Source organism: Martes martes, assembly GCF_963455335.1.
Source record: "Martes martes genome assembly, chromosome: 2".
Lineage (NCBI taxonomy): Eukaryota > Metazoa > Chordata > Mammalia > Carnivora > Mustelidae > Martes > Martes martes.
This window is the reverse complement of record NC_137889.1, coordinates 108,173,200-108,186,245: the sequence shown is the minus strand read 5'-3', so window position 1 is coordinate 108,186,245 and position 13,046 is coordinate 108,173,200. Positions and strand designations below refer to the sequence as shown.

The following is a 13,046-nucleotide window of genomic DNA, read 5'->3' as shown; positions in this document are numbered from 1 at the left end:
CTTTTCCTGTCTGTCCACTCCTTCCTCCACTTTCTTTTCTTTAGTCCCCTGAGACGACCTTTGTCTATAAGTCATTTCCCTCGGGCAGTCATTTCAGTCTTCTCCAGATTGGTTAGGTTACCTACTCTAGTCTCCCACAACACTCTTTAAAATCCCTTTCATAACCGTTATCATGGTTTATTGTAATTCCTTGTTTAGTTGGGCATCCAGCTCATTGGGAAAGAAAAAACACACAAATAAAGAGAAACTATATGATGTCAGACTATTCCCAGCACCAGCCTAAGTTCCTGGCACATACTTGTAAGATAATAAATATTTATTGAATAAACAACCTGTTTTAAAAGATTTTGTTTTCCTTTCAACTGTTTTTTATTTCCATGGAATGGTAGAACTTTTTTCTGTGACGTGCATTTATTTATCATGTCTTCTGCTATATACAGAGACACAGGATTTTCCAAGCATGAGAATCTCTTCCTATCCCAGACGTTTTTTTTTTTTTTTTTTTTTTAGTATATGTGCTGCCGAAGCGAGCACTCCCAGATGTTTTTTTAAAAAAATGGAAAGAAAGGAAGAAAAAGATAGTATTTCTTATGCTTTTAATCAGTAATTTTTCTTTGTATATATATTGGTACGTGGCTGTCATGAGCATAGGCCAAGGGCAGGGATTGTTAACTGCATTGAACACATACACAACATTATATACTAACTATTGTGTTTGAAAATAATCACACCCAAAACAAAAACTCTGTGTTTAAATGATCACAAGTCAAATTCATTTACCTCAAGTGTCTTCTCAAAGGATTTTCCCATTTGTGACTCGCCTTGTGGAAATGTGTTTCTAGACCAGCCAACTTACGAAACGAAGAGTATACTTGAGACATAGTTGGATTTTTCTGCCTTTAATCCTGTATTCATTTTCATTTTTGGAGGAATGAGGATTATATGCACTGATGGTCTTATTTCCACGACTTGCAGGACTAGCCTTTAAAATGTTTAACTTATGACAGTCTTTCAGCAGTTGTCTTGCCACTTAAAAGTTATAAAAATTCCTCAAGATTTCACAGTCTAAGTTTTTAAAAAGAGAATTAAAATATCACTCATAGTCGCCTCAAATGAAACTGCTTCAATTTCCACAAGTAAATCAGCCTTTCAGGAAACTGTCTTTCTCTTCATCCACTTCCTATGAGAACTAAATCTAGTCCTTATTCTCATTGGTAGATTATCCAGCCACTTTCCATTAGAACATTAAAATAAAAAGGCTTTAAACTGCAGTTAATACTAGCAATTTCCTTTTAAGTTTACTGCAACGTTTATGCCCTGTTGTCAAAATGAAATAAACTAATAATTCTTATTCTAATAAAAAGAACATGACAATGGAATTTAGGAAGTCCAAAATTCACTTATCCTCTCGTTGCTTCAATTTCTTTATCTATTAAGTGAAAATAGTCATATATGCCCTATCTCATCAGAATTTTATGGGGTCTAAATGAGATGAGAAAAGGGACTTAGCAAAGTCAAAATTGCTTTTAGGAATACAAAGGTCTCCTTGTGCAGAATATTACAAACCAGATTCATTGGTGTTGATGGCTTTCAGATTTGATATAGTAGAAATAAGTATTATTTTATTAGCCACATTTATTTCACTCCCCATTTGGAACTCAGCTGAATGTTAGTGATCAGAAAGAGAAGTCAGTATAAGACAGTATTTAGGGCCCTTATGTTTTATCATGTTTTAATTTTTCCTTGGGTAGTAACAATTACAGACATCAAAGAAGCTCACATATGTATCAGTTTCTTCAGTAAACTAATTCATGATTTCCTTCTCCTTCGCAAGTTTTTTTCCCCCCTCCTAAATTTTTTTCTCATTTTGATCCTTGACTACTGACTTGTTTAAAACATTCTTTTTGAGATTTGCTCATTCCTTTGCCATAGAGGTGTTGAACATCCCCTATGGGCTAGGCACGGAATAAAAAGAGGCACGGAATAAAAACAGACACTGAATCTCTCCCCATGTGGCTGATTGTTTTATGAAGGGACAGACAATGAATAAGCAGAAAACATAAATACGTAATTCTGAAGTGAGCTTTGCAGGACATGAACCGAGCTCAATGCTGGATGGGAGGAAGTTGTATGCGGGGGCGTGGGTCTGAAGTTGGTTGTTGACGGGTTCTTTGAGGCAAAGCCATATAAGCTGAGACCTCAAGAAAGAGAAGGTGCCAACCTGGGGAAGAGGTGGGAAGAATTGGGTGAAGGGGACCCTTGCTCCATGGACTGAGGCCCGAGCCTTCATCTCTGTCTCTAAAAGAGGGTGATGAGCAGCTTCCTAAATCCAGAACAAGGAACCAGATCCCTGGAGTTCCTTGAGCACTTGAATGCATATGACAACTGAAGAAATTCTAGTATGTACCTTCCTTCTATGGCAGTTCCTATTTTCTCAACAGTCTCAAGTAGTTAAGTTTTCTCCCTCTTTTTTTTTTTTTTTTTTTTTGCCTTGTAGCATGTTTATGGGGTGGGGGTTAGAAGGAGCTTGAAAATCAAGGCCCTTTTGCTGCCCTATTTTAGAGATAGATGGGCACTAAGGATGGCACGTGAGGTCATGAGCACTGAGTGTTATACGCAACTCATGAATCATTGAACACTACATCGGAAATTAATGATCTACTATATGTTGGCTAATTGAATTTAAATTAAAAAAAAAAAAAAAAGAAAGAAGCAACGTTCTTAACTAACCTCCATATTCTTTTCCACCAATCCCTCTCTGCAGATTTTATAGCATATTTGCTTTGGGAATGTAGTCACCCTCTTGTGGTATCCCAATGGAGAACAGTGCTTTTCAGAAAGTCAATCAGAGAAAGATAATTATCATATGATCTCACTGATATGTGGAATTTAAGAAACAAAACAGAGGACCATAGGGAAATGGAGGGAAAAATAAAACAAGATGAAATCAGAGAGGGAGACAAACTATAAGAGACTTTGTTTTTTTTTATTTATTTATTTTAGAGAGAGAGTGAGAAATAGAGATGAGAGAGCACACAGAGGGAGAAGCAGGGTCCCCACTGGCAGCCCTATGTGGGGTTTGATCCCAGGACCCTGGGATCATGACCTGAGCCGAAGGTAGAGGTTTAACTGACTGAGCCACTCAGGAGTGCTCCCTGCCTCCAAAGAGATTCTTAATCATAGAAAAACAAACTGAAGTTTGCTGGAGGGGTGGGGGTAGGAGATGGGGTAACTGGGTAATGGACGTTAAAGAGGGTATGTGATATAATGAGCACTGGGTATTATATAAATAAGAGTGATAAATCACTGAAGTCTACCTCTGAAACTAGTAATACATGTTAATGAATTTAATTTAAATTAAAATACCTAAATAAATAAATGTTTGGTAGGAAAAAAAAAACCAGTAAAAAATTAAGGAAAAAGAAAAGAAAGCAGATTCTACCTCAAGATTTTCTCTCAGGTCTTACATATGTCCCTGCCACCCGAGAGTCATCCATCATCCTATAATTTTCCGGTGACTGTGTCACAAAGAAATAAGTGTAAAGCTAGAGAAAATGTGCCGGTCGTAACTGTGACAGTACTTCGTGAGGAAAACAAACTGACCTGCTACATGGCTTTTTCCAGCTCAACATCATTAACCCTTTGACTTCATCTGTTGAACCCTGACTTTCTGAAGACCGAGAGGGTCAAGGAACTCCCAGTAACTGAGAGCCCGTGACATTAATAAATTCCAGAAATAGAGAAAACCAAAATTCCAGATCTCCAAATCATAATTTATTACTTTAGAATACCCTTTTAGCACTGTATCAAGGGAAGACATATATATTTATATATTTCTGTTGACTTCAAGGAATATAGTCCTTAAGTATTTTACATTCAAGATAAACCCGTGTTTTTAGAAAGTGCATTGTTTACCTTGGAAATTATTGACATCTTAACAGCTGACATGTTGGTGTGGTCTTATGGAGCATAGTTAGGTCCTGTTAGTCATGGGGTGCCTTTGAATGCCATGTTGATAATGGCTCTCTGTGTGTTTGTATGTTTCCTATCCTCATAACTTGTGGAATAATCTCTCATGGGTTTTGTTTTAGGGTGACCCTGGGTCATCAGCTGCAGGAATTAAGGTAACTATAACTTTGCAAGTGTTTGTACAGCAGGAGTTACAGTTCTGAATTTTATAAGCCTCTGCTTTCTCTTCTTTCGTACCAGTTTTGATGGTTATAACTGTTTTCTATTCTTCTGTAATGATCTGCTTCCAAACACAACAGGGCAAATCTGCTGGAAATCTGATAAAGGCTTAAATAAGAGGTCTTGCCTTCACTTCTCTTTGCAGCTGGTTTTTACAGAAATGTGTTTATGTGAGCTTTAGGTATGTTCGCATTGTTGTATGTGAGCTTTAGGTATGTTCGCAGCAAGAAAAAAATTTTTCCTGGCTCTGGTGAGACATAGAGTAATAGAATAAAGTGAATGAAATGCATGTGATCAAGAAGGCTAGGCCATCTCTATGAACTTGTCCAGAGGCCTAAAGGTTTTGGAAATTCTTGTAAGATTGTTTTTAACATCTTTGGTTTTCTTTCGGGCAGGGAGAACCTGGAGAATCTGGTCGCCCAGGACAAAAGGTAATACCTCTATTTTAGTGTGTTCTTTCTACTGCCTCATCTTTGCCATTTCTTATACCTACTATCCCTGCGTGATATGAAAACAATTATTGAAAAACGATGTAGTCTTCAAGCTTTGCATGCAGAGTGCTATTGATTGTTTTGCATTGTAAAAGGGTTGATGTGGACCATGGCAAAATATGAAACACTCTGTACGTGTAAAAACATGTTTTATCAGCTAAGGTCTGCATATACTCAGCTGTCTGGGGCTAACAAAGATGAGTCAGGTTGGAATGCCAACAACTTATCTTGCATGTTTAAAGTCGCTCTGCATGTTTCTGTCATTCATGAGAAGAAGTGAATATTTACTAAACTCTTTCAATTGGGAATGAGAGCTTCTTATATTCCTTTTCCTTTCATTTCAAATACTTCCCTCCTGATATTTCTTATGTGAATTATGTCTCCCTATGCAGTGGGTGTTATGTTATACAAACCAGATTTGTTAATAAATGAAGTTTTAATTGGAGACACTAGCCAAGCACTTTAACCGAACTGTGAATGCATACATGAATTTTTTTGAATCATTTGTGCTTCACTTCAGTGATAAATTAGAGGATATGCAGTGATTATGTTTAGATTCATATTCTCATTTGAGTCTGAAGCAGGAAACAACTGTTAGCAGTTTATTGTCTGAGCATCTGGATATCAGTGCCCAGTGCTGTCAGACTTTAGGTAACAGATGTGTTAGAGCTAACAAGTAAATGTGAATTCCACATTAGGCTAAATCTCTTAAGATCGTGACTCTACCTTTATCTAGCAATAGCTGATGTTGTAGAAAAAAACATAATTAGAGATACAGAATTTACCCTATTAGCGTAAAGGAAAAGAAAGAATAAATCTCATTATTGGAGTTTGTAATCCTAAGACATGGTAAAATAATGTTCCCACACTCTTGAAACCATTGAGAGGATGATTGCTTTGTTTTAACACTTAGGATTAAAGTAATTTTTGAGAAGGCCTATCATGTTCTTTTAAAATTCCTCTAATTTAAAAATAGAGTTTTCTTTTGAAACTCAGTTTCTCTTGAAACTCAGGCTATAAGAATAATGATTCATCAGGCCCAGTTTTGGGTAAAGTTCAGACTTTTCCAAAGAGCCCAGCAGAATTCTGTGAATTTTGCTCTTAAACTCCCAACATTTCCTACTGATTCTTTATGTAAGGAATTTGAAATTAGTGGTATCATCAGCGATCCATGGTCTACTTTGGTTTGAAAAAGAAAATAATCTTCTCAGATGATCTAATTTTAGGTTCCTTCATCTTTAAACGTTGAAGGCTAAATTTGAAGTGCTCTCCAAATATGTGATATACTAAAAAAAATGTCTGCAGGACTATTATGCTTTTTTAACAAAACAAAACAAATCTGCCATAATTTTATATCGGTTCCACTGTTTTCAGAGTGGAAGATCCAAAATGATTTTCAATTGCTTAATAAAATATTGCCTTATTATGATTATTTAGAAATACAGTTTAGATTCATTCCTAGAAGTTCTTAGGTTTACATATGGAAACATTGGATTTCCTTTGTATTTCATTAAAAATCTGCTTTAAATTATATCAGGAGAAGGGATGGATTCATTAAAAGCTCACAACCTATCTGAAGGAGTACGTGCCCTGAAATGAACAGCACCTTTTTCATCAGTATTTAGGCCAGATTCTATCCTTTGACGCAATCTCACTTGCCTACAGTATTTACAACTTCCTTTGTCTAGTATCAGGATTTGGTAATACTTACCCCAACATCACTTTAGAAGTAGAGTATTCCCATGCTTACTGCTTACTCAAGTTAGAAAATGACAAGCAGAACTGAATACAGAACCAATCCAAGAGCTCTTCCATGGCATTTTCCTCATCATTGAAGAACTGTGTTGTGCATTCTATGCATAAGCTCCTGTGTGAGGGACATTTCAGAAATGTAGAGTGTTGTGACAGAACGAAAAGCCCATTGATAAGTTTTCCACTGTCTGGTGTTGTCCAAGAGCAACATTCATAATGTAGAATGACTTCATCATAGTTCTTTTTCCTTTGATAGTTTCAATAGGGAAGTGTGTGATTGATACATGAGTTAGTATGTGTATTTATGTTTGTAAACTGAATGTGTAGATTTATACAAATAGGTATTGTGTTTTATCACATAGCTTTTTCTTTCTAACTTCTTTGCATCTTCTTAAAATATATTTTTTTAATTTTCAAGGGATGAAAATACTTGATCCCCCGTTAGAAGGGACCTTCGCAGTTGAAGTATATATAAAAGTACAGGGCACTGGCAGCAAAAGCAGAGTCACAAATTTGACAGCGGACAAGGGTCTCCTTTAATGGAGGGTAAAGAGTCAAAGTGAAAGAACAAAAGAACCCAAAGTATAATGTGTAAAGTTTAATCTACTTGGACAAGTATTCTTTGAACAGAAGAACAAACCAATTCTCAGTTATGACCCAAATCTGACTTTGGGCCATGCATGCCCAAGAATTCAACCCAGAGAAGCTCCTGGGCCAAGAAATAGGCAAAAATGGAGAAGTCAGCAAAAACTGGGTCTTACTGGAAGACAAGCCTTCATGGTATAAATATAGGAAAATTTTTATACTGGAAGAAAAGTCTTCCTAATAATGTTGAGATGTTCCACAAAGAGTAACATGAAATATTTTATAATCTTTCATTGTGTTGACTACTGCATTAAATAAACATAAATTTGGAAATGGCAAATTCCTTTCAGAAATATTTTTCCTTTAAAAAGTCCATTTGATAATGTAATATGTATACATACCAGCATACATACACATGTAATATAGGGAACAGCTAAATGGTGAAGTCTCTGTAAGTATTCAATCTACATTGTAAAATATCTGTAATGTCTCATACATATTTCTCATATTTCTCATTGTCAGAAAACATGGGCATGTGTCTGTGTACACATGTGTATATACATATCTTTTTAAAAGTAGTTGTACAATCCTTTTAATATGGTGGGAGGGAAGTGTATGATGAGAACTCCTGCAGGCAAACAGTGTTATAATCCCTGTATTTTCACGTGTTTCAAATGAGATGCCTTGAGTTTCAGGGGCCTTACAATACAATACAAAATTATAGGTTTTTCACCAATAGGCTTGCTTTTATTAGTTGTATGTTCTCCTGCAGTTTACTGTATATTCGAATGCCTTGTACTTTTTTTTTTAAGTAAAAGAGAATCTTCAGTAAAATATAGATGCAGCCTTATTTACTAGATCTTCTTAAATTTATCAAATGAAGGGCAAAAGGTAAAGAAAAAAGAAAATCCAATGCATACTGTTTCTTTGGGAAGTTTAATCCACTTGGGCAAGTATTCTTTGAATGCAATCTTAAATTCTTAATGACCATTCTTTCTTCTCTGGCATAACCTCATCTTAGTCTTACTGTTCACAGTACAAAATTTGAGTTATATAGTTTCAAACATTGTAGCTTTTCTTTTGCATTCCTGAAGTACCTGTGACCTAAACCATCAGGAAAGTCATTGTCTCTTCTACGTCTAACCATACAGCTTAGTTAACAGTATCTGGAGTCATTTTTTGATAATACCAGAGCAAATTATGGCTCTTCATAATATGAGAGTAATACTATTAAAGACAAAATATCTGATTGTTCCTAGGTTTTCCTTGGAATGAGGATTGTTGAAACATTTAGATGAAAAGAAGTGTCTCCCTTTACCACTTTTATTTAGTTTAACGCCCTAGTCTCTTTTAGTATAGTTGTCTCTCCCACTGACTGACCATTCTGAAGCAATGTATGCCTTTGACCCTCAAATGTTGTTTCCACAAATAATAGTCATCTCAGTCCAATATAGGACGGACTTTCATTTTCCCCGGCGATTCCTTTATGTTTCTTTAGCGGAATTCAGGGGATTTTCTAAGCAATGTAACCTCTTGTCACTATACTTTGTACTTAAAATAATGTAGACAATTCTGTGAAAATGAGATTTAGCTTGACTCCAGTGTGCTCACACAAAATGTACCACTTAATCTCAAACCTGTATTCAGGAACAGCTGCACGCATGGTACCATTAGCCCTAAATCGCTAAGCAGGGTTACCCAGACTCAACAATTGTCAGAAATACAGGCTGAAGTTAAGTATGATCTTGACCATGCATTTATCTTCTCATCATTCAGGAATGGAAAAGAAATCTTACTATACTTTTAAGTGAGCAAGACTTTTAATGTATATTGTTTTGATGTGACCATCTGTTCACACAGCCAACTCTTGATTATCTGAGGTAAGAGAGCCCTGGAACAGGATGCATTATTCAAATGCATACATAATCCTCACTTTAGCAAAGAGCTTCAGCTTCCACAAGAAATCATTTACCAGGGAATAATAAGAGTTTCTGTTCCTTTTACTTCTCTCACCTGCCTTCTGGTTGAGATGCCAATGAGCAGTGAGATGGCAGGAAGAGAGAAAATCCTGAAAAATCTGCAAAAGGTCAACCCAACCCTGAATCAAGAGTTGACTGAACTGTATAATCTCACCAAAGTTCTTAGAACTAGACAATATTTATATATGTGTGTGTGTATATATATATACACACACACATATATATATACATATATATATATATGCAGCAAGTATTCAGTTAGGAACACTTGCCATGTTTTTCTCCAAATACTGTGACTGAGTGACTATTGTTCTATAATGCTATGTGATTTTCCTATGTAGGGTGAACCAGGGCTTCCTGGGCTTCCTGGACTTCCGGGGATAAAGGTAAATACTGCACTGACAGTCTCAGTTTCATAGAATTGTAACTGTGAAAGTCACAGAAATCAAAGGAAAATAGGAAAAAAATGAAAAGTAAAAATATAATGCTATCCTTTAAATTCTCTCCAGCCATCTCAATCAATTAAATTTTTAAAAAAGATTTTACTTATTTATTTATTTGACAGAGAGCAAGACAGCTAGAGAGGGAACACAAGCAGGGGGAGTGGGAGCGGGAGCGGGAGAAGCAGGCCTCCCGCCGACTCCCGCCGAGCAGGGAGCCTGATGCAGGGTTCGATCCCAGGGTCCTGGCATCATGACCCGAGCCGAAGGCAGACGATTAACAACTGAGCCACCCAGGTGCCCCACAATCAATTAAGTTTTTTAAATCAAGGGGCGCTCTGGTGGCTCAGTCAGTTGGGCGTCCAGCTCTTGATCTCCGCTCAGGTCTTGATCTCAGAGTCATGGGTTTGAGGCCCACGTTAGCATTTTTAAATTGAAAACTAGGCACAAGTATTGCTGACATTTGCTGTTGCTATCTGGACTATATATTCTACTATTAGAACCTACTATGACCTTGAAAAAAATGTAAGTGCCACAAAGGAATTCTTTAAAGTCTAGGATGTCCACTTTCACATTTTAATTTTGTTCTTTGCATCCCTTAGACTCTGACTGGAATCAGAGTCTTAACATTCCCATAAATCGAACATTTAGGCGGCTGTTTTTGTAATTGATTCGTTAAAACAATCGCTCTAAAATAGCTTCTGCTTCCACTTCCTGTCAATAACTCTCACTGCAAAGGACAAATCAGATGACTAAACTCTCCTGTACCATATATTATTTCCATAAACTTTGTGTGTATCTTTTGAAATAACTGCTAAAAGCTTAGTTGGAAAACATTGTTTTCCATGTTTTAAAACCATCTAAAAATGTTAGGAAACATACATTTTTTTAATTGCTTAAAATTTTTCACAGGGCAACCGACATGCTTAAAGTTCTATTGCCTTAGCAGTAGTGGGTCTCTAAGATCTGATTTCTAAAGCTGAAAAGCTTTAAAGTTGTTTCTAGAACCGTTTGATAGAGTAACATAATGCAAGTATATTTTTCCTTGCATTATTCTCATAAACTTTGAATCAATATTTAGTGTGTGTTAGACCATCTTAAAATGAATAATCCTAGTTTCAGTGTGTGGGCTTGTATACTGTTTGATGAAGTTTGCGTTTGAAGTATGGTACATGAACTAATATGGCTTTAGAATAAAGCAAGATAAATTACTGAGTTCCCCAGACATCATATGGTATTATGTATTTTATGACTTTATTTGGTATAAGTAACAGACATGAAAACTGTGTTTTCAGGCTGGCAGTCAGAAATTTCTGCTTTTTGTTTGATGTTTCCAGATTGGTATCATGGACATTCAGATATGTCCTTTTATTTTTGTCTTTGACTTCCTCAGCGAAAAAGTACACCGTAGGAGAACAGCTTACTAAAAGGTCAAAGTCTTTTACTTATCACTTGCTATTTAGCAAAATAATTAAATATATGATTTCATATGGTAGAGCTAATTTATGGAAGGTTCCTTAGTAATTCCCACACATTAAAAAAAGATCCTTTTGCAAATGATTGGGAGATCATAGATTTCTAAAACAAATTTAAGGAAATTATTAAAATTTGTATTTATTTTAGTCTTATTTTAAATAATAATTTATAATTTATTTATAAATTTTATTATAAGTGTATTTATTTATATTTATATTATTTGTTATTATTAAATTTATTTATAAGTACATTTATAAATTATTTTAAATGATAATTAAAATTATTATTTAATTCAACATGAGTTAAAAAGAACCTGGTTGCATTATATATAAGGGGGAAGGCACTGGAAAGGAGGGACATTTGGGAAGGGCTAGGGGAGGGTTTCCTATAGTGCTTTACTCCTAAGTTAGTAAGGCTGTGCTTCCAATGGTCACTGGTGAGGCCGGAACTCCAGCCCTGCATTGAAATGCGCTTGAGGATGAGGCACTGTCTTGGTGGGAAAGAGTATGTAAGGGTGAAGTTGTTGGGGTTTTTCCCTCCGAAACGAACAAAAACCAATTTGAATTACTCTATTTGTTATCATTACCTCTTATTCATTTTATGTCTTCCACCACGAAAAATAGCCCATGGCAATTTTCCTAATCATATGTGAACTAGTCCAAAAGTTTTGAACTTTTTCAAATTGGGAAGAATGTTGGTGATTTGCCACCTCCAGTAAATGCTTTTATTCCAAGGGTCCTAAGACATGGCCAGAAGTATTTTGTTAGGATCATATAGCTGATATTTGCCTTGGTTTTTTAAACCTTGAGTGTGACTGTTGTGACAAGAAGCTGTCAACTGACAAAACCTTTTTATCCTTTGCTGGAGACACTTTTCTATGCAATTATCAAATATTGTTGGGGAATTACTCAGTACTTGATTTAAATCACAGATTTTGTAATTAGCTTTGTCTTCTTGCTCTAGTTCAGGATGTGAGCAATGTTCTTTCTTTATAATATGGTAGGTGCTCAGAATACAGAAGTCCTCTTGTGAAGGAGATAATTTAAGAACACATAGTCATTAGCAGGCATTGGATATTTATAAATGTAGAGTTACATGTTTATAACTTTACAATATAGCTTCATTACCTGAGATGTTCTTTATTCCTCCAATATGCCTTGCTTCTACTCAGTTGCTAACCACAGGATAGTTAATTGTGATTTCATAGTTTGAATGAGTAACAATATTTAAAAGATGAAACCACATGTATGGATTTAGAACGTGTGGTAGCAAGAACTGTGTGATAGTTCATGCTTTGGAAATACTTCCTGTTGCTATTCATCCCCTTCTTATCTTCTGGTACTACAGAGAGCATGCAAATGCCATCCATTATTTCCGAGACATTGAGGAAACCAGCCATGACATACCAGGGAAGCTTTGATTTGCCACCTGTTGCTCTCAGGGAATGGTGGGGAACTTAATGAGCACCCAAATGCCTTCCACACAGCTCTCAGGAAATGAGCAAAGTGCCTAAATACAGACAGCAGACTCATCTATCTATCACCTCCGAGTCCCACTCAGAGAGAAGTGCTGATACCTTGGGCATTCATAATAAAAGTCACCAACAACAGGCATAACTTAATTTCAAACTATTCTTAAGCTTCCTGCACAAGTATTGGAAAGTTCTCTCACCATGTGGAAGACATTTGGAATTCCTATTTCATGCATTCATGGTTCATATCATGTCAAGATGTTCAACTGGGAAAATTAAATTATGCACAATGTACCATGCAGACATTGATCTTCTGGAATAAGATTTGAGCTCACAAAATGATTTTTATAAATAAGCCTTCAAATATGTTTTTCATGAGTGAAACTTAATGTAACTAGCTTTTCTGATATCACATAAAAGGGTAAGATCTGATGTTCCTATTTTAAAAATTTTTTTCTCTCCACACTTATTTTGAAAAACGTAAATACATTACTTGCCCCTCTTATGATTACATTACCCTAGTAATGAAGCAGTATAGAGCAGTGAGCAAGACACCTGACTTTAGAACCAGACCACCAGTGTGCGGGTCCTGGTTCTACCCCTTATCACGACATTGGGCAAGTTACAATAATCTCGCTGTTCTCCGGTTTCCTTATAAAATGAG

General features: G+C 36.0%; 1 protein-coding gene across 1 annotated transcript in view; it reads left to right on the top strand.

The window, feature by feature from the left end:
* Positions 1 to 13,046, top strand: part of COL25A1 (collagen type XXV alpha 1 chain) — a gene marked incomplete at both ends in the record, with an annotated part of 459,205 nt that overhangs the window by 387,317 nt on the left and 58,842 nt on the right. The window contains 2 exons of the mRNA XM_080796594.1: positions 4,092 to 4,124; positions 4,584 to 4,619. Of these exons, the coding sequence (XP_080652720.1) occupies positions 4,092 to 4,124; positions 4,584 to 4,619 (69 nt within the window). The remainder of the gene's footprint in view (positions 1 to 4,091; positions 4,125 to 4,583; positions 4,620 to 13,046) is intronic.